General features: G+C 33.1%; 1 protein-coding gene across 3 annotated transcripts; it reads right to left on the reverse strand.

Annotated features, from left to right (window-relative positions):
• Positions 1-1,072: 1,072 nt before the first annotated feature.
• LOC106055250 (uncharacterized) lies at positions 1,073-21,854 on the reverse strand. Of its 3 annotated transcripts, none has more exons than XM_056011390.1 (10): positions 21,679-21,854; positions 12,421-12,750; positions 11,713-11,831; positions 9,423-9,630; positions 8,260-8,445; positions 7,436-7,507; positions 6,245-6,363; positions 4,868-5,063; positions 3,890-4,015; positions 1,073-3,257 (listed from the first exon to the last, which is right to left on the reverse strand). In XM_056011390.1, exons 2-10 carry the CDS (start codon positions 12,686-12,688, stop codon positions 3,007-3,009), a joined length of 1,545 nt encoding a protein of 514 aa, XP_055867365.1. In that variant the 5' UTR covers positions 12,689-12,750; positions 21,679-21,854; the 3' UTR covers positions 1,073-3,006. The 3 variants fall into 3 exon arrangements, with proteins under 3 accessions (XP_055867365.1, XP_055867364.1, XP_055867363.1); XM_056011389.1 differs by lacking the exon at positions 21,679-21,854 and adding an exon at positions 13,735-13,992; XM_056011388.1 differs by lacking the exon at positions 21,679-21,854 and adding an exon at positions 13,619-13,991.
• Between the last annotated feature and the right edge of the window lie 1,454 nt (positions 21,855-23,308).

The raw sequence follows: 23,308 nt of genomic DNA on the forward strand, positions 1-23,308 counted from the left end.
GTTAATTCTTTCACGCTGTCCATTCTCCAGAATCACAGTAAATAGACAGCAGCATTTTTTCTATGGCTCGTGAATTAACGTGGGTAAAGTAAAGGCGGTTGATCACATGACACCCTGCTCTTTAACCGATGACCCCCTAGATCGCAAGGTCTGAAAGGGAAATCTTTTTTTTTTTTAATTTAAAATATTTTCTTTGTTTTTTTCTCTCCATTTATGGGCTCTCGTGTGTCATTACTAGTCAAGGTTCCTATCACTGTATCTCTTTGCGAAGTATTTTCTAAGACATTGTGTTCTTGAGTATTTTAATTTGTCGATCTGGTATTAGGTTTTCAATTCTACTTGAACGACTCTTAACACTTACATATAATTGAAAATTCTTCATTAATGATTTACCTTCCTCACATATATTAAAAATCAATTTAATTGAAAATCAATATTGCTTTTGAATATTTTGCAATTTATTAGTTAAGTAAAGCTTTTAAAATTTTCTTTTATTACATTAGATTTGAGACTATTTAGTCTTTTTATGAAATTCCTTTAGTATTTTTGCCCTCATTGAAAAGGGAATAGGCCTCTGAAATTTTGTTATCAGTACAGCTCGACTGCTGTAAATGTTTTAAAGAATTGTTTTAAAAATAAATAACTTTTGTAAAGTTTATTATTTAACAATCTATATACTTCATAATTGTATTTAACTTAAACCCCCCAATTAGACCTATCCGAAATGCATATTTTTAAGTGTGTACCTGCTCCATTATAATGCAATAACCTAAATACGTCTTTATACATATTATTCATTTATATTAAAATTAAGAGAAAGCAGTCAAGTCAAAAATGAGCCCTATATCTTGAATACATTATTTTATTGCATAGAGATTGAAAGCATTAGACTGAAGAAAAGTATATTCAGTAATGTGTTACTACATTCCATCCTAGTAGTGTGTTGAATAGATGTGTGCCTAAATGTCAAAATCCACAGTTCTCCAAAAAGTCTATCACGAAAATACACATCTATTAATATAGTAGGAAGTAGTAATTACTAAGAATCTGTGTTGTTTCCTTTTTTTAAAAAAATCTGCTTTAATCTATGATCTAGGACCCCCTGTATTTGGACTTCCTTTTAAATTGCGTGTATCATTTGTTCTCTTAAATGCCAAAGAGATTTATGTCAGTTTTACATTGTATCAGATTGAAACTCTCCCATAATGTCAACACATAGCTCATATATCCTGTGAAATTAGAACCTGTGGCATTTAGAGAACAGGTGCAATCCAGTGAAAGCAACTGCTGAATGTAGTGCTAATGTCCTGACACTTGTTATAGATTAATGTTCTTACTTTGAATTGCTTGCCATGTATCGGCCACTTGACGTCAATTTGCATTTGGTCCATTATTGTCATCGGCTTACTTTATCTTGTCGTCTTAGTTTTAGAATCTGCATTTAACATCGAAGGCTCAATACAACTAACAGTAGATAAACCCAATAAGCGTTATTTACAACTGTTTTCTTACTAGGACATATTGACCATTTATTTATTTTCTTTTTTTTTTTAGCATCCGTTCTGTTATAGATCAAAATCAAAAGCTTTTAAATTGTATTGATAGTCAAAAAGAAAAAGTGTAAATATATATATATATATATATATATATATATATAGAAAGAGATGCAATTTGTGAAATTATTCTTTTGTGAATATAGGAGCGTCATTTTTTGTGTTTTAAGATAATGTTTTATTTATTCTAGTTAACTTTGACTTCAATCCTCCTCTGGAGCCGAATCATATCACCTACTAATATCGCCTACATACGCTTTAATAAAAAATCGCGTTAAAAAATTAAAGTTATAAAATGTGGCGTAGAAGAATATCCTAGCAAAAAAATTGCAAACGAGGTACAGTGATACGAATCAATGGATCGTCTTCTGTACCTATGATCAATAGCATGTCTCTCTTTTCGATTTCGATTAACAAGCAATAAAAAAAAATCCTTAGCTCAATATCTATAGATATTAAACTTTATATATTTTGTTTGATCTGTCCCATTTTTTTGTCATGTTGATATAATTAGATGTATGATATGTTGTTAATTGTATATATATTTAACCATTTTATTTTGGCTCAGATGATATAATTATCAGGGCATGAAGTTACCGAAGTTGAAATGACTGTGGATGAAATAACCGGGAATGAAGTGACCGAGTATGAGATGACTTTGGATAAAATGACCGAGGATGAAATGACTGGGGATGAAATGACTGTGGATGAAATGACCGGGAATGAAGTGACCGAGGATGAAATGACATGGAGCAGAAAAATTAACCTGATACAGTACGGAAAGAAAGCCGAATAACCAGAAAAAATAAGTTAATAAACGCAATTACAAAAATGGGATGGGTACTGAATAAATGTATAATACTTGAGCGGCCAGAACTAAATATTGTATTGCTAGTTACATTACATCACATTAATTAAAAGAATGACAATTTTCTAGTAAAATAATTTTATTTATAAAAAAAAAAAAATAAATAGAATCCAACATTTTTAAGATAGGTACATAAACGAGCACATTATCATTGGTACATAATTTTATGATAGATTTCAAGGTAATACTTATCAGTATATATTTAATTGAAAATCCTACAGGGATTGTCGGCTATTAAGTGACTGTGCGAAACGCATAGTTTATGGTCAGTCAGCCGTCCAAATCTAAATTAGGCTTCTATATAATACAATTCAATATGGTTAATCAAACCATATCGGAACATTATCGTTTTGGTCCTAATAACCGTCTGATTCAATTTACCCGATTCGACTGCACAATAACATTTGTTTTGGTACTTTAGGATTCGTCCAAATGTGACTTTTTTCCCATTAACCGGTTGTCCACTTTAACAGATTTGAGTGTACATATCAAATCTAACTAGGCCTACGAAACAGTTAATTACAAATAATCATAACCGTTTAATATTTAAACAATGTTATATAATTGCATAAATACGTTTTGAATTCAATCAAGTATAGTGATATACGAAACATTATCAACGAAATCCGAAGTTACGTAATTAATTGATGTTATTTCTCTATAATGAACATTTTGGACCTCTTGAAAAAGAGAGCGATGCGCTATGACTTTACTATTAGAATATAATCCGTCCAATGGTACATTGTTCTGTGATGATGATACGTTGGCGTATTCGCTGCTACTGTTCTGAAGATGTAACTCCTGTTTAGACTGTACACATTTTCTATACCCTAATTCTGAAGAGAAAAAAAGTGAACATCTAAAATTCTCTAAAATTGATATTAATAATAATAATGGGATGTTAAGAATTTCGAATACTAAGAGTAAGTGCAGTGTATCACATGACAACTTAAGTCCAGTTTCAACCTACATATTTTTTAGCACCTTGGTCCGAGGGACCTTACCATTACTACATTAAACGATGTATATTAAAATGAAAGTTTTTAAATTACAACTTATAACAGTCCTGTTAAAAAATAAAAAAATAAAATGTATATTGAATATTGTACATATCGCTTTGATTTTATATATTGTTCAACAAATGATACATATTTAGTTAATAAATATATTTTTTTAAATAATTGAGTAAAACATAAGTAAAACTATCATCATATACTGCATTAAAAAAGAATGATGTAAATACTGCATAATGCTTAACTACACCGGACTTAGTTTACAAGACTTGCCAACTATGAAAAAAAAAAAAAAATATTAACATTTTTTAGATAAACATTTCATTATAAAATAGACACTACAAGTGTTAGTTAAACGCCTTCACATACATGCTGAAAAAAAAACGAACAGTGGTAATAATAATAATGAATGCAAAATAAATGTGTACTAAAAATGATTATTTTATTTTGCTTACTTTTCCAAACACATATGAACGAAATAATCAGAACAATGACTAGCGCAGAAACAGAAATACTTAGAACTACTTGTCCATGAGCAAGATCCAACCGAGCATCCATATTTTGAATCGAACTCACATATTCTAAAAAAAGATAAATGTGTTTATCTCGATGCATAATGAAACATAGAATGCTGACATTATGAGGAAGAGAAAATGCTTCTCAATTTCCTGCTTTGTCTAGGGATTTTACACAGTTACAGGTAACCTAGGTATTCTACTGAAAGCCTATATCTAAAGCAGGCTTTGATTTTTTTTTAATTTTATATCATCATTATTGGTATTCCATGAATTTTTCATTTATTATAACACTTAGGTATTTGAAGTTTTTAGTCTGTGTAAACAAAATACAAAATATAAAAAAAAAACAATCAATTATGTAATTTATTCATTAAAATTTATGGCGTTTATTTAAAAAACAAAATTTTGAGTACGTAATAACTAAAAAATGTCCACTTCATATTGTGGAATACACAACCTACATAGAAATGATAGAATCAAAAATTGTCGCTACTGTAAACATGATCATTTTTCGGGGTATGGGAATTATTATAATTTCTTGGATTGATAAATAAAAAGTAAAGTTGCCCCTCTAAACCCTGCGTTCTATAGGAAGGAAAGGTCACTTGTTTGTGTAGCCCACTTTTAGCAAAGGTGTCATGTGACTAACACAATGACCAACTGCATTTTCCCCTAATTAATTTTAGGCACCCACAAGGTTTGGATGGACTCCCAGGCACCCTTCAATCCATGATATTCAAAATCCCAATCAATAACGGGATTCAAGCCCGATACTCCCAGGTTCTAAAGCCAAGCGCCTTACCACTTGGCTACCACGACCTCTCTAGGTATGAGGAGCTACGTTATATTTCAACTAAATAAAACTCACATAATTGGTAGATAAATACAGTAAAGAGGTAGAAGAAGTGTACTTACTATGATGAAAAGTTATGGTATAATTTGTTCCATAAAATCTGTCTCTATGAGTACCAGTTATAACAGGGTAAACGTTAACAGCTATTGTGTAATTACCGTCTCTCAATGTTATAGTCGAGAGTGTAAAATTACACAGTGTCATATATTCGTTGACAAATGGTAATCCTGGTATGTTCCTTAGACCATTACTAAGAAACTAACAAAAAATATTTTTAATTTAACTAATAATTTTAAATGTATATGAGTATACATACTACTTATTTTTTATAAGTAAAATTAATCATAACGTTACATTCTAGACTGTATTATTTTGATACTACAGCTACTACTACTACTGATAATAATATGAAAAATAAAAAGGTCTTTACTAGTCCATAGCTTAACTCTGTTTAGTAAAACGTTTGTTTACGTAATTTCACCCAAACCCAATCTGGGATTAAGTTTTAAATTCGCACAATTTTTTTTTTTTTTTTTTGTAACTGACAAAACAAGAATCAAGAAAAAAAAAATTAACTAGTGATAAATAAGTATTGTGTTTGGTATCGGACAAGGGAAAGAAACCGTGCTTGACAGATGTGGTGAAATATTTTGAATTAGTCCCCTCTATACGTTTTGTAGAGATTTAGGTCGTTTGAACATAAATATAGTTAACTATAAAACCTTCTATTTATTTAAAAAGCTCCTTCTGCCCCCATTTTTTTTTATAACTAATCTTGACAAATGATTGGATCATATGGCATTGAGTAAATGAAAAGCATGAAATTGATCTTAGCAAATAAAAAAAAAATAAATACATAAAATAGTAAAAATATATTTAATCTTACAGATTTGTTATTGTTAGATAGATCTATTACAAACTGATCCAAACTAATTGATACAATTAAGCTGAATATAAGCTTTAAAAAACTTTTTTTTTTATTTTAACAGAGAATTTTCACATTTGTTTGTTGAACATTTTAACAATTTACATCTAATTACAGCCTAGATTCTATATTAATTCTGTAAAATACTTATTAAAAATATTTTCCTAACAACATGCTACAAGACCACTTTTATGAAGAACATTAAGATCTATCTGTTTAAAGCTTTTTTAGATTAGTTTGCAAATGTAGTCGTAGTGTTTGTAATGTTATTACAGCACCTTGAGACTACATTATGTTTTTTAACAGCGCTTTATAAATAAAATTATATATATATATTATGATTAGTTAGCTGTACACTATAATTGCGTTATCTATCTTACTTTGTATTACATTCGAAAAAAAAAATGTCATAAGAGATGAAACATTCATGTAAACTTTTAATAACCTTTATGTATTAAGATAAGATCAACTGGAGATTTATGAACATTTGTGAAAATAGATAATACACACTTACATCTTCCCCTTGAAACGTAAAAAAACACGCTCCTTCTGGGTAAATTCTGCTAGTGCTACAATTTATCAATAAATATGTGTCATAGGTCTTGACCTCACATCTTAAATTTAAGCCTCTTTCTGAAAAGGATAATGTTTTAATGTTATCTGTCTAAGAATGTAAGTACTTTATCATTCATGGTGAAAACATAGATGAATAGCAAGCTTTATGGTTTATCCGGTTAGAATAAATACGAAAGTATTGAGAAGTGATTTCGTTGAAACCATATAGTACGTGTATGCATTTTTTAGTACTGTAGAATCCAATTTTTAAACGTCATCGCTTCTTGTGATTGGGCTTGGAGGACTTAGCCTGTGTTGTAGCCTTTTTGTGTTGTTCCCCACAGTATTTTCTCAGTTACGTTTTATGTTACTTTTATCTTTATTTCGTTGCTCCTAATTGGATTGAACAGCTGGCTTCGTGACCGATTTGTCCCTTTATACTAAGACAGTGATCTATTTGTAAATAATGCAAGTTTACTGAATGATTACCTAATATGTAATTTCAGCTATTAGTCTGCTCTAATTGTATGTATTGTTTATATTATATCATTAAACAATCATTTGTAACTGCTTGTTTTTAGATACTGTACTTCAGCCCATCGGCATTACTTGTTTGACTTAATTAACGTACTAAATTGGTAGACTGTCAAAGGGTTGTATGATCCAAGGCAAAAATACAACCACGACAGACTCCTTGATAGTATTAAGTATTTCAATTTATACCAAAGGCTATCCGCTAGCATTTACTTTTGTTTACTTCGTTCATTTATCGCTGTGTTAATTAAGGTTAATCTTATAAAAGTTGCATTTCAAGAAAGTTGTTTATTACGTCTAAGGCTAAGGCTAATCCACTGAGACGATGGATGGCTGCCTGGTCGTGCGGTTTGACTTATCGATGGTCCCGTGTTGAAACCCTGCCCACTCCCATCCCCCATCGTCCTGCGGGAGGTTTGGACTAGGAAGTAAATTATCTTCAACTCTGAAGGAACATAAGACAGGGGCGGGCATTATTAACCGAAACAAAGGTACTAAACACTTTTAAACATATCAACATTTTTTTTTGTTAAAGTTCTTTTTAGTTTCGTTTAAATTTCCCAAGATTTCTTTCTCAATAAATGTCTTTCAACTTACAAATGAATTCATTACTTACTGAAATACTGAGGTTTATAAAAAACAGGAACACTTTCGACTCCAACAACCGTACGTCCTCGACAAACATATTCTGGTGATTAGAGATAACTTTGTTAATATTTTGTATTTTCGAATTCAAAGATTTTCTGGCTGAAGTTAAATAAATCAATTTTCAGGAAAATTTTATGCATCATCTTCTAAGTCTTTAATCTAAATGTTTATCATTGGAATATTATACAATGTAATAGATCTATAAATTCGCTTAACCAGGATTCTTTCTGGTGAAGAGAGGGCGGGTTAAAAAATATTGTTCCAAGTTTTTTTAAAATCTAACATTCAATCATTTTTAAGAGAAAAACAATCGCACCATAAATTGCATAAAGGTGACATTGTCTTTATAAATATAATTTTTTTAAATGTCTCCTGATAAGTTTTAATATATTATTCTCTACATTTATTACAAAGTATCACATTTAAATTTTGTAGGACTTCTGTATCACAGTTGACCAAACGAATCTGACCTTGTGAACTAGAGGGAAGATGATGTCAAGATAATCTGTTTCTTAGGTCAACTGTTAACAAGCAGGGCGTCATGTAAACGACCATTCGCCTTTACTTTTCCCAACTAAAGTTGGGTATCCATTACAGTTGTGTGGACCCTTAAAATCCCAAAATTCAAATCCCAGTCTTCACCTAGATTGAAACCTGGGACCCCAGATTTGGAAGCCAAGTGCTTAGCTAGTCGGCCTTCTCTCCACCAACGTGTAGACAAAGTCACCATGATTGGTCTACAGTGATTTGAATTTCTAATGATAATGAATAATGATACCGCAGCTTGTTTACCTTCGTTGATAGCTGTGGCTGTAACAGAAAGTTTGAAATTTCCAATGCTTAATACTGAATTGCTCCTATCATACCAAGCAATCTGTGTTGGAATTGTAGAATCATCGTTAGGCCTACATGAACAATGTATACTTTCACCCAGTTCAATTATTTCCTGGCAGCCATGTAATGCCAAAATTGAAGCAGCTGGAAGTGAAATAATAATATTAATGTTTAAGAATAACAACGACAAAAAAGTTAATTTCTTTTGAAGAAAATTAGCTTCATCATTCAGAAGCTCAAAATCACTTTGAAATTTCAGACTACAAAGTACATATTTTTATTGCAATGATAAGCCTCGTAATTACAGTAATTAATTTTTGTAACTAAGCGATTTATATTTAACCAGAGAAAAATACTATTTAAAAAGTTTGTAGTCATTAAGCAGATCTTTTAATTAAAAATAAAAGTATAATATAATAATGCATAAGTATTATCTTTAAATGCATTCATCTTGCTATTTAATTAAATTAAAATAGTTATGCTCCCCTTTTTAGACCTTACTATCTATAGTGCATTTGATGTAAAGGTTATTTGTTTCTGCGGCCCACAATTAAGGAGGGTGTGATATTACCAGCACAATGACCAACCTCATTGCTTATCTCTAGCTAACGTCCGGTAGCCCTTAGTTGGGTGTACTCAGGGGCGCTATAGAGAACCCAAAGTTCCAAATCCCAGTCTTAACTGAGATTCAAGCCCAGGACTCCCGGTTTGGAATCCAAGCGCTTTACAACTAAGCAGCCGCCAATTAGATTGGTAAAAGGAATTATGTAGCATATTCTAGGCAAACTGTAGTTAGTGCCAAAATTGAAATGTGTGTTAGTTTATGTCATGCATATAATGATTTTTTTAAGTTTAGATATCTTCGAATTTAAATAATGCGATTTAATATATATATATCTGTGGCATTTTACGTCTCGAAAGACGATTTTTCCCTTTGCAACTTCTTGTGTGACTAAAGAGGCCAATCCTTGATATACAGCTGCGATCGCAGGTTGGGCATATATGCCCAATATATATATATATATATATATATATATATATATATATAATGAAAATATATTTTGTGCTTTTTTGTTCTATATATATATTCATGCTGAAATGTTATAAGGACAAAAGCTTACATTTGAACCTCTGTAGTTTAACATTTTGTCCATATTTAGTATCCTCTTCTGTATTTCTTAAACTAGGATATATCGCTACATAAAGTGAGTCTGAAGTCACATTTATATTTCTTAGAGCTATCTGAGTTTCACATCTCGACGTGTAGTAGTCAGGCTTGCTAGCCGATACATTATGATAACACTCCATATGTCTGTGTATTCTTGCCGACTAATGTAAAATACAAACAACATATAAAGAATTTAGATATAGAACAATAAATTGATTTACATTGTTAACTTAAAGCCGTTTACACCTTCCCCCCCCCCCCCCCCAACAACATAAAAAAAGGTTGAAAAACAGTCATGAGTTGCTAACAAAGTCTTAGTATAAAAAAGGATTTCAGCCAAGGTTGAATTGAGGAAGACGCAGAAAAGGTAATTAAGGCAAATATAGCGAATGTATTTGTGTAATCAGGGACGGATTTGAGTATGTGGATGCCCCAGGGATAAATTTTGTGAAAGCCCCTACAATTTTTCTAAAGCTCTAATAGTAATCACATATGAATAAACATATTTATACCCTGTATATGAAAGTAGGCTATATTTTAGAAGAAAGACATAGAGTTCTTGAATATTTATCTCACTTTTCTTTTAAAAAATTAATATGTGAAGTGTAAGGCCTTGGTAGTCCCACTTTCATAAATCCGGAGCTGCATTTTATTCCGAGAATGGTACAAGCTTACTCTTCTAAATCGCATTTTCGCCAGTGTAAAAAAATGGGGAAAAAATTTTTTTAAAGATTCTGAACCATCGGATATTTTTATCTCTTTTTTTTTAAGGCTCCATTCTGGAGGAGTCCCCATGGGAGCTTGCCCTAACTTTAATTGTGCACTGTTTGCAATGTGTACCAATAACCCATATAACCTGCCTGCTTGAGTTAGTAAAAGTTAGTTAGCAGAAGATAAGACAATATAAGTTTAATTAAATGGAAATTCAGTTTCACTACAATTGACCAGCTCAGCGTAACTACTGTAACAATATTATTATTATAGCTTTTATATAGCGCTACTTTCATGCTCATAGCATGCTCAGTGCGCTTTGGTCCAATCTCGTTTGTGGACCAGTGGGAAAGAGGGGATATCTAGGAGTTGGTTTTCCATGCTGACTTTAGGCGTTCAGTAAACGCTACTCTGCCCGAGTCGGGTGTCAAACCTCGACCCCCTTCTAGGTTGCCAAGACAAGCCAATTTCAAGCGCACTTAGCCTCTCGACCACGCTTCCCACATATAGATGCAAATACAAACAACATTCACAGACGAAACACATACACACTCACAACTAGCTCTTTATGAATTAGACTTCTATGTTTTTCTCGATGACGACAGATGATCTTGTATTACTATGACCGATAATGGGATAAAGGAGTTTTTAAATCTTTCTGTTTTAGTCTTAATGGAAAGGAGACGACCACTTCGTTCTGATCTGATGTAACAGTGTTTAATGGGTGCAGGTTGTCTTTAAGGATCGTGTGTGTTTTAGAAAGGCATCTTTCTTGAACAATATATGAGTGATTTACGCTGTTTTTTTCATTAGTCAATTAGTGTATGTTTGTGTGCTAGTGACGTGTAGAGAAATGATTAGCCTTTTATCGTGACGTAAACGAAAGTATGTCAATTACGTTTGCGGTGACGTAATTTAATTTGACATGCACGAGAAGTTTTAAAGGTGCTTAAAGACTATCTGTTTACCAACAAAACTTCGATATTTCCATACAGGTTAGTACTTTGACGAAAACACGAGAACTCTTTATTTAATAATTACATTTTCGGACAATGTCCCTATTATATGTTACATCTTTTCATAACAGGCCAACGCCACTGCTTTAAATCTAGTATACATTAAATTGATTGTAAAATATTAAATATTATTATTATAGCTTTTATATTATTATTATTATTATTATTATTATAGCTTTTATATAGCGCTACTTTCATGCTTATAGCATGCTCAGAGCGCTTTGGTCCAATCTCATTTGTGGCCCGGTGGGGGGGGGGGGGGGAGGGGGTATCTAGGAGTTGGTTTTCCGTGCTGCCTTTAGGCAGCTCAGTAAACGCAACTCTGCCCGAGTCGGGTGTCGAACCTCGAGCGCACTTAGCCTCTCGACCACGCTTGTAATCAATTAGTTATGCTCAATGCTATACACATTATAATGAGCACGATATCATGTCCTATGAACTAGAAGATGGATTCAATTTTTAGTTTCTGTTATGAAGATATAGATAGATGGATATAAAAAGAACGTTTATAGTTACAAGACTGGATGTTATAAACAGCTGACCATTTGCTTGAGGGTAAATGTTCAATATAGTACAGGATATCTTGAGGTTATCGCTTTGAACAGTTTCTTCACAGATGCTGTTGTTGCCTCTGGCTGAGGAAACGTAATATAAACAAAAAACAGTTTTTTTTAAATAGTGCACATTCTGTTAAAAAAACTTAAGTCCACGACGAAAATGTGGAATCTGTTAAATTGGCTTGTCGTAAACAGTATGCCCAAGATTTAAGATACCCAGAGTCATAAGGCTTTTTTGTCTTATGCAGACTCTGGTTATTAAAAAGAAGCAACAAGAAAGTATATATTGTATGTGCTTTTGTTACGAATATTCTGTGTTTACTATTTAATCCTTGGAATGGTAACATATAAGTATTTACTTTTCATTTTAAATTTGTAATCATATAATCATAGCGGGCTTTATTAACTCTTTCTTTCTGTAATTATTTACCACATTCTGGTGGAATCAACGCTGGTATCGTCAGTTAGGAGAGAAAGAGTTAATGTGGGTTCCCCTTATATTTCATTGTTGGTATACATCCTTTTTAATACTATTGCATGATATAAATATAAAAATATGCAAACTGATAACTACAATAGTCCATATGAAATAAACATGATTCATATTGTGTTTACAGTTTCTGAGAGAATTTGCAAAATATAAATAGAGTTAAGAAACTGGCTTTACCATATGTTGATAAATTGCATGTGTACAAAGGATATGGCCATTTCTCACTTGCTGGTAACATGTAACGTAGAGACCATAAGGCTGTATCGTCTCGGGATACAGATGAGAGTGTTAAATTGAATGCATACACAGTCCTGTTGGTTTGTTTCAAAGTTGTAATTGTGTTGGTCGGCAACACATCAATACATAGCAAATTGTGATTACACATAGACAAAGGTCTGCCATCTTTTTGCCATGTGCAATCCACTGAATCGCTGAAGTTATGCATGAATGAGCTGACAAAACTGTACGGTTTGCCTTCCTCAGCCAAGGGACAACCTTTGTTTTTCTCTGAAACAGAATATAAACATAACAAAAAAAAAGTTTGCACATATTGTATAAATAGTTAAAGCAAAGTGATAAAATGATTGTCTCTCTGCTTCGTAACTCAATAAAGATTGGGATTTTTTATTTTCGATATTTTAAGGACTTCTCTAAGTCCACCCAACCCTAAATGGTACCTGACTTGAGTAAAGTAAAGGCGATTGGTGGTTGTGTTGACCACATTACACCTTCGTTTTGCGAAGGACATAAAAGAAGGCGGCCTCCCTATATATTTCAATACCTTTTTTTAATTAATATATTGCAATTTTGAGTTGGGATGACAAAAAACGTGTGTAATTAAAAAGTAATAGATAAAAATATAATGGTATTTTAAAATATTACAGTGAAATGGCAAATGGTAAGATATTAATTCGTTTTAAATTTCACATAGTTTAATATAATTAGTTTACATTATACGTTGAAGCCTAAAGAAAAAAAAAACAGTCTTCGAGCTCAATTTTCATATAAAAAAAACCTCAAATCTTCAACATACTAATCTAACGAAGCATAATGATGCCCGAGATTCTCACAATTCTTTAAACATTGCGAAGATTTAGGATTTGACAGGACCGGTATATTTATATTGCCCCAATTCAATTTCAGCAAATTATGTAGCAAGCTTTAAATAGGTGACCCTCTATTTCTACTCTAAAGGCTATTCATCTATCTTTGGAATTTACATTTCTATATTTTTTCATGCACTTTTATTAACTTTTAATGCACCTTTATTACCTTTTTATGCACTTGTATTAACTTTTTATGCACTTTTAATTTGTGGTGTTTAAATATGTTTTATACGGTATAATTACTTAAATATTATCGACTTTATGCTTACCTGCAAACAAAATAACAATAAAGGCAACATTGGCGATCCTTGCTTTATGAAAATAGTAACCTGTCATTATTTATTTATTTATTTAAACTCAATTTAAAAAACAAACAAACTCGTACTTGTACAAAATTGTATATTAGTGAAACGCATTGTTTTTGTTCACAAAATATGTAGGCTGTGAAGCTTCTCTCTTCGCTAGAAATAGCTTGATACATATTCTTCATCATGACTACAACTTTCATAATTTCATTTCCGTCCTGAACAACTCAACAATACTTTCGTCACTTTACCCAAGCATTAATTGATATTCTTGGTAAATAGTTTCAGTGTGACTCATAATGTGTTTCACTTGACTATGAAGTATGGTATCTATAAAAGTAGGCCTAAGTGTAAAAAAAAATAAAGAGGCCAACTGTTTGAGGGATAAAAATATTTATTGTAATTTTTCTTTACTTTATATTAAAGTAATTTTTTGTTTGCAGAAACCTTTTTTTATTTAAATACACAAGATAAGGAACAAAAGTTTAGTCAAGCTCACTATTTCGTCATGCAATCATTCCTTTATAACTAATAAATCTTTCTGTGCATCATTTTCTATCTCTGTCCTGTTCATGTCTCTGTCTGTCTGTCTGTCTCACTCTCTCTCTGTCTCTCTCTCTCTCTGTATATATATATATATATATATATATATATATATATATATATATATATATATATATATTTGTTAAGTCTCTCTCTCATCTAACCAGGCCTTCTGTAAACACTGCTCAACACAACACATCACAAACACTGTCTCTAGTCCGCGAAGGCTTCTCATCACAGGACCATAACACGGGTCAAATTTATGTGCAAAGTTCATCGTCATCGTCACATGTGCCAGATGATCATTCTGTCAACCCGAATCGCGCAATATAAGTAACATTCTCTTTTAGACCATAAGATCTATATAGGGCAGGTGATGTAAATGTCTTCTGCTTATGTGGATGTCATGTAATCAGATCAATGACTAAGGGCCTTTACTTTTCCGCAATAAGTGTTAGGTATGTTGACCTCTTAAGATCCCAATGTTTAAAATAAAATTGCAGTCTTCACCAGGATTTGATCCATGGACCCTCTAGGTTCTGAAGCCAAGCGCTTTGTCACTCAGCTAGCTCTGATATTTGATATTTAGAACGCTATGTATAACTCAATATGAATTTCTAACAGGTTAAGATGATATGGTCACATTGCATTACAAATAACATTTTAATAGCCAACATCCTTGTCAAGGAAGAGCGAGAAGTAATGAAGAATATATAATTTCGATTACTCATGAAGAACGTCAGTGACACTCGTTGGGAACATCAAGAACGTATCTATCTACACTACCTCACCCGATATTTGACTAAATACAGATGTAAACTACATTGATAGACGAAGTCGGCAAACATGACTGTTGTAGATTTAAGTACAATTGACTGAAAAAGTTGTAAAAAAAAAAAGAAATTAAATCACACTGAAAACAATTATTTGTGTGAGTACCAGTGCACTAAATGACACATATCCTTTATTTATAATGATAAAAATTTCTGTATATACAACTTTTAGTCATGTTGGTCCCTAAAACCAGAACTATTAATTTTATTACACTCATTGTTACAGGACAATTTAAATAATGTTTACGATATTATGGAGAATGAATAAAAATAAGAACAATTATTTTATTTGTGGTATACGCGTAGTCTCTTGATTATTATTATTATTTCTTTTTAACATTAAAAGAATTTTTCTTGATATAAACTGATCATCACAAACACTCGCTAGTATTGACATTGTTGTGGGCTAATCTAATCTGACTTCGATTATGTATCAATAATTACTTAACATTAGCCACAGAACATTACAAAATAGATATACTTGATAACAACATTCAGTTCTATAAAATGAGACTTTATTAACCACTGGGAAATCCGTCCAGTCTATCTAAAACGTCGCTATATCTAACTACTATTCAACTACAATTCAAAACACAGCCTACTTCTAACATAACGCCATGTTGGTCTCTTGTTCGACTAAGTCTACCCATGTCATTAGTCTGTCTTACTACGTCATTACTTTTACCGTCGCTAAAACTATACACAATATATTTAACTAACAAAACTAACCTACTCTCTAAACTAGTACATTACAACATGTACAGAAAGTATTTTGACACAGAAAGAAACGAAACTGAATCTTGTTATCTATAGGATAGAATGAATATGACAAACTTAAGATGGCAACCGAAACTGTAATTATACTAAACTAGTTGAAGCCTATTTATTAAACCTCAGTAACTTACATAAGTTAACTATATTATTTCATCAACGTTAGAACTTCATTGTGCACAGATATAAACATGAGCTATTTATATTTTTTTCATATGTATGCATTTACTCAAACATGAGACATTCCATGTAAACATTGTACACATGTGTACTTAACGTACAACAATCACAGAAAGTGTTTTCATTTTGTAAAAATAGTTAAAGGAAAAAAATAGACTATATTAAGTTATTATTAACACATATTACATGTTCACAAATTGACAAACTAGTATGTTAAAGGACTTAAATGTTTTAACTTTTTTTTTTGACGATAAAATATAATTTATATATATAGCCTGATGAGATTACGTTTATTTGGCTAATAAGATCTGAAAATTGACTAAACTTGGAATTAATGTTATGCTTATTACTTAGACTTAGACTTAGGTCCTCCCACGCCGTTCGGCGCATTGGGCGGCAAGCTGTCTCCATAATGATCGGTCACTGGCAATGTCTGAAGCCTCCCACCTGGTGTCCACTGTTCTGAGGTCCTCCATGAAGGTGTGTCGCCAGGTAATACGAGGACGTCCCTGTTTGCGCTTTCCTCGTTTTGGCTTCCATGTTATCGCAGCTCTTGGTGTGCGTAATTCATTTTGACGTAGAACATGTCCCGCAAACCGCATGCGACGTTCAGTCACAACCTCACTAAGTGTTCGACTCCCAGTTCGGCATAGGATTTCCTTGTTTGAGATCCGGTCTGTGTAACTGACTCCCAAAATCCGTCTCAGCAATCTCTGTTGAGCCACATTTAGTCTTTTCTCAATTTTGACAGATGACTTCCACGTCTCACATGCATATGTAGCAGTTGGAATGACGATTGTGTTGAGAAGGTGTATTTTGTCTCGAGTCCAATGGCTTGGCTAGTCCAAATATGCTGCAGCCTTTGGAAAATGGTCCCTGCCTTTCCTATTCGACATGCTATATTATGGTAAGCATCTCCATCATTTGTTATAATGCTGCCAAGGTACGTGAACTTGTCCAGCTCTTCAAGCTTTGACTCGCAAAGTCTGACGGGAACACCCTTTGCCTTATATCCAACTCGCATAATTTTAGTCTTATCCAAGTTTATGCGGAGGCCAATTTTGGGTGCCTCTCTGTCTAGGCTCTCCGTCATTTCTTGAATGCATTTATTTGTAGCCCCGAGTAGTGCAACATCATCAGCAAAGTCCAAGTCCGTTAATCGGAGTTGTTCATGCCATGGAATACCAAAGGCAGTCTGGTTCATTGCTCTCATTATGTAGTCGATGGCTAGGAGGAAAAGGAAGGGAGATAAGATACACCCCTGTCTAACACCTGTCTCGATTGTAAAAAACTCTGTTGTTCCCTCTTCTGTTTTAATGCAGCAACTAGACTGACTGTAAAGGTGTCGTAGGATCTGGACGAATTTTTCTGGGATACCGTATTCTCTAACTATTTTCCATAGTGATTCTCGGTGGACACTATCAAACGCTTTTTTGAAGTCCACGAAACTGATCGTTAGCCGTTGTTGGTACTCAAGACTTTGTTCTATGATATTTCGTAAAACGAAAATCTGCTCTCTACATGATCTGCCTCTTCGGAAACCTGCTTGTTCTTCTCTGAGCCTTTCATCTACAGACTGTTGAAGCCGTCTCAATAAAACAGTGCTGAAAACTTTGCCTGGAACAGAGAGGAGAGTAATGCCCCTCCAGTTGTTGCAGTCTGCCAAGTTGCCCTTTTTTGGAAGCTTTACAATCACTCCCTTTTGCCAGTCCTCTGGGACTTTTGAAGTTCGCCAACAGAGATTTAAGAGATCAGTCATTCTGTTAACAATGCACTGTCCCCCATATTTTAGCATTTCTGCTGATATCATGTCTAGTCCTGGTGCTTTGTTATTCTTTAGCACTGCTATGGCTATGGTAACCTCCTCAGCAGTTATTGGGTCTGTCTTGACCTTGAGATCATTGTCTAAAGAGGGGTCCTTGAATATGTAAGTTAGGTCTGGCGACAGTTGGTTAAGGGTCTCTTTAAAGTGCTCTACCCATCTTGCATCCTTTTCTTCTTTCGTTAACAAAGTTTTGCCTTCCTTGTCTTTTATTGGTGCCCCATTTCCACTCTTTGCTCCAGTGAGATCTCGGACAATACGATGGAGGGTTTTTGTGTCATTTCTGCTTGCAGCTGCTTGTGCCTCTTGTCCCTTCTGCTCAATCCAGTCCCGTTTATCTCGCCGACAGCTTCTTTTTACTTTCAGATCTGATTCCCTATAGGCTTCTTCCGCTAGGCTGTGATCCTGTGTTTCATTTTTCTGATCTCGTCTACATTTGGCCTCTTTCCTCTCATCTATCAATTTCCATGTTCTGTCTTGTATCCACCGTTCCTTGTATAAACCTCGCCTCCTTCCGATAACTTCTTCCGCGCACCCAATAATGGTATCTTTGAAGTTGGCCCACTCTTCTTCAAGGGTCAATATATCTGCAAGAGCCTCAAAGCGGTTCGTTAGTTTCAATTGGAACTGTGCTGCAGTATTGCCGTCTTTAAGCTTCTCTACATTAAATGGGCGGGGTCATGTGGCTCGTTTTGGTTGGCGTTTCAATCGGAGCTTACATTTGCCACTGACAAGGTAGTGGTCTGAGCCGATATCAGCTCCTCTGCGGGTCCGCACGTCTAACAGAGATGACCTCCATCGTTTGGAGATGCAAATGTAATTTATCTCGTTGAAGGTTTCTCCATTTGGTGATCGCCATGTTTTTTTGTGTATTTGTTTGTGCTTAAAATACGTGTTTCCAATTGAAAGGCTGTTGGATGCGCAGAGAGAAATCAAGCGCTCGCCCTTATCACTGATGTTTTCTGCAGAGCCATATGGTCCCATTACATATTCAAAGCCAGTTCGGTTGGGATTGATTTTGGCGTTAAAGTCTCCCATCAGTAGAATTAGGTCGTGAGTAGGTGTTTCATCAAGAGTGGTTTGTAGTTGATTATAGAAATGATCTTTGATGGTATCTTCTGCATCCTCTGTAGGGGCATAAGCTTCGATGGTAGTGACTTTAATTTGCTTTGTTTAGAGTCGAGCTGTAATGATGTGGTCACTGACTGGCTTCCAAGCAATTAGCGCTGAAGCTGCTATTTTAGACATGATGATTCCTACACCACCAATGTGCTCCTTGTCATGTCCTGAATATATTATTGTCTTGCCATCATTGATTATTTGTCCACTTGATGTCCACCGCATCTCGCAGATCCCAAGGATGTCCAGCCGGTAAGAGTCAAACTCTCTTAAAAGTTGGGCCAGTTTACCGCATTGATTCAGGGTTCTTACATTCCACGTGCCTATAAGAGTCGGTTTACTTGCGTTGAAAGGCTTGCCATGTATCGGGTATTGGACTTCCAGTTGGCTTTGATCCATCAGGGTTTGGCCGCCCTCGCCGCATGTATAGTTTTCATTATGTGTCGAGTTTGCCGTTTCTGTAGCAATAGTGGTTTTACAGGGTGGGGTCGCTAGCCCAACGCCAAACCCTCCTCCTTTCTCACCCGGGCTTGGGACCGGCATATGGCGGAGTTATGCTTATATTTACATTGAAATTTACTTTTTACTTCATATACCGTTTGCAGATAATGGGTTAGTTATAGTGTCAATGAAGGAAAGATGCCTCTTCAACAAATAGTTACATGTTTTAAAATGTGAATAAGTGTCATTGAATTAATGTTTCTAATTGTTAAAGAAAAAATTAATGATTTTATGTTTTTTTAAATTACTTAGTAATGTTAATGTGCTTTAAAATTTGCTTCAGAACTCTATTATATGATTAATGGTTTTAAATACATTGGAATATAAAGCATATAATATACAGTAAGAAGACTACACAATATTGCTAAAAGAAAACCTAAAATGTATTCAATTAAAAAACTATAATTTATTTGTTATTAATTAGAAAACAATAGATGCTTTTATATGAGTAAAACGTTGTCACATACACGACTTAGAAATACTTAACTAATGTGTGTATTTTCTAACGATGTCTATAAGTCGCTATTATCTATTCAGCGTGACTCCAAAGCTTGGAAATGATTGAAGATTATAGCATTCAGAATTATTGAAATGGAGTGATATTTTAAGTTTGAGATACTGTGTTGTTCTAATCACGATATCTATCCCTCACCTTCCACCTCTTGTAGAGCGTTAACTGTTGTATCAATTTAACTCCAAGTGGAGTTAATGAACATTAAGAGATTGTTTCTCTGTGCAATCATTTTGGCTGCTTAGGTAGACCCGTTGGATGTTGTCTAAAAAAATACATGAGCGTCATGAACGGATTTGTAGACATATGAGACACTGGTCTCATAGGGTTGGCACCTCCTTCTCAAAGCTGTTGTATTTTGTCTTCTATAGAAATTAAAAGTTTTTTTTTTCCATTTTTTGTGTTAGTTCTTGAAATAAAAGAAACGTTTTACATACATACCGATTCAACACATACAAAATAACATCTTGATTAATATTAAACTTTTAGACCTTAGGATCTTTTTTTTTCCGGACAAAGGTTAACGAGAGTATCACGTAGACTAACCACATTAACTTTCCAAAGAATATCAGCTACTCATTACACATTACAGTTGGTTTGTATCAGGGGTGTCCTTAAACTTTCGAGGCTCGAAATCTTAGTCTTCTCAGGGATTTAAACTCGAGATCTAAAAATTAAGAAACCAAGCACTTTACTACTTTACCATCACGTTAATCTTTACGATATTTCCACGTTTATATTATTAAAGAGAAGAGGAGAGGATCGTGTATTAAAAATAAAAGTTATATTAGTCAGAAAATTATAACAATAAAAATAATTTATTCTTAAATACTACATTTTTGCAAGACTGTATAAACTAAAAGATATCAGACAAAGAAAGAAAATGTATTTTCAGAATTATATTTCATCTTTAGCTAAATCTTATCATTGTGTGTCGTAGTGCATTTTTCTTCTTTGACGTCATTCGGAATCAGTTTATTAAAGGAAATGCTAAAATAACATTTACGCCAATGTCAACTTTATCGCGTTGCAAAAGACATTTTTAAGTCTAAATAGACCGTTTGACGTAGTGAATTTTTCTTTTCTTTGATGTAACTTAATCTTCTTAATTCCCCTTTCAGATAGGGCAGATGATGTAAAGGTCATCTGTTTCTGTGGCCTATGGTAAACAAGGGTGTCATGTGGCCAGCACAACGACCAACCGCCTTTACTTTTCCCTAACTAATGTCAGGTACACATTAGAGCTGGGTGGACTCAGAGGCGCCCGAAGATCCCGAAATTAAAAATCTCAGTCTTCACCAGGATTCGAACCTCGGTCCCCGGTTCAGAAGGCAAGCGCTTTACCGCTCAGCCACAGCGCCTCTTTGATGTAACTTGGAATGAATTCATTAAAATAAATTATATTAAAAATTGTGCAAAAATGTTTTATTAACCCTCGTTAATTCTATCGTGTTGAAAAATATATTTTTAGTATAACCTAACCATGACGTAGAAAACAATAGTTTGTTTTTTCTTTGAAGTCATTCCAAATGGTTTTATTAAATTAAATACTCAAAACATTTTTAAGTTAATATCTAATAACTCTTGTGAACTCTCTCTTGTTCAAAAAGACATTTTAAAGTCTAAAAAAGGCCATTTAATGTAATGTTGTTTTTTTCTTTCATGTAATTCAGAATGAGTTCATTAAAGTAAATGCTATAAAAAATTGTGCTAAAATGTTTTATAAACCCTTATCAACTCTTACCTGTTCAAATTTATGTTTTAATGTAACTAAGCCGTGTGACGCATTAAAAAGTTTTCTTTTCCTTTGACATCATTTGGAATATGTTTATCTAACGTCTGTAGGAGATCACTTTTAAATTTGTGAGATAATACAGACTCTCTTTAAAATCGTCTTTCCTTTTGAATGTTTATTTCTTCGCAGATCTAGATCTTCAATCTAATTCTCATTTATATGTAGATAATGTCAGATTAAATGTTTTGAATAATCCTTACATCAATTTTTTTATTATGAATTGTGTTTATACATCTCTATGAAAGTGTGTGTATGTATCTGTGTGAAGAGCACTTCTACTATTTAAAATTTTAAAGACTGTAGTTAATGATAATGTGTATCACCATTCTAAAACGACTAGTTCTAGATATACATTTAGGCCTTTATTCTTAGTCGAAAAAAAACAGTTCTAATATTGTCCATTGAATAAAAAAGGTCTATTAAAAACGTTAGTGAATGTAAAATACGATTTGTGAAGATGGAGTCATCTCTAGGAAAAGATCTTATCCTATTTTAGGTTTTAAAATGCATTGGTTTTACTGACAGACTGAGGCAAACCATTACATACTCTAATAGCACTAGGGAAGAAGGAGTATTTGTACAAATTCGTCCTAGCATATGGATTGAGGAATGCTCCTTTATCTTTGTGTTTTCTGAGTATTTAATTAAATTTTGTTTTTTGTATTTGAAGATTATGGTTCAGTGTTTTATGTATAATTGCTACTTTACTTTTGAGTCTTCTGTCCTAAAGGCTTTCTAAATTTAGTGATTTTACTAAAGTGTTACTCTAGTCAAATATGAATATTTGTTTGTTATGAATCGCACTGTTCTATTTTGTGTCTGTTCCAGTTTATTAATGTTTTCTTGAGTTCAAAATTCCCAAAACAGAGGATGCATAATCGTTTATTGGCTTAACCTAGGTTAAATAACAATTGTGATTTATGAAATTATTTGATTTGTAGAAATTTCTTTTACAAACCATAATGCTTTTTAATTTTTTAAAATAATTTCATAAAAATGGGGATTCTATAAAGGTTTTTCATTCATTATAACACCTAGATATTTTTAGTTTTTAGTCTGTGTAAGTAATTAACCATGAATAAGATAAGTGGAATAAATTGTTTTCGTTCAATTGTTTTTAGTCTTAATAACTGACATTTCTGTGCATGTGAAAACAAACTAATTTGATTACCATTTCTGTAATTCATCTTTTTTTTTTAAACAAATTCTTTATCATCTGTTGTTTTTTTTTGCTCTGTATATAATGCAATCGTCTAGAAATAATCTGATTTCCTTTCCTGAAATAGTTTGGTAAAATATGTATGTAGCTTTGAAATAGTATTGGATCTAAGACAGCTCATTGAGGTACACCTGAGTTTAATATCATTGATTAGGATTCAGAACCTTTTACTATTACAGTTTGTTCTCTCCCTATTAAAAAAGCCTAAATCTATAGACATATGAAATAAGAAACGCTAATATATTTTAAATTTTTTAGTCAAGCTATGTTGGTGAATATTCTAATAGAAGAAGTAAAACAAAAATTAATTTTAAGAAATTCCGACTGTCTAATTACGGACTTTCCGTACTTCAAGTTTTT

This window comes from Biomphalaria glabrata, chromosome 14 (genome assembly GCF_947242115.1).
Source record: "Biomphalaria glabrata chromosome 14, xgBioGlab47.1, whole genome shotgun sequence".
Classification (NCBI taxonomy): domain Eukaryota; kingdom Metazoa; phylum Mollusca; class Gastropoda; family Planorbidae; genus Biomphalaria; species Biomphalaria glabrata.

Bases quoted from the DNA above. Each gene is read 5' to 3' on its own strand.
- LOC106055250 (XM_056011388.1), bottom strand. From the start codon at position 13,685: ATGACAGGTTACTATTTTCATAAAGCAAGGATCGCCAATGTTGCCTTT. The intron at 8,446-9,422 runs GTAAGCTTTTGT...TTTCACTTCCAG, and splicing joins TAAACTACAGAGGTTCAAAT to CTGCTTCAATTTTGGCATTA. The intron at 5,064-6,244 runs GTAAGTGTGTAT...ATTTTTTGTTAG, and splicing joins TTACGTTTCAAGGGGAAGAT to TTTCTTAGTAATGGTCTAAG.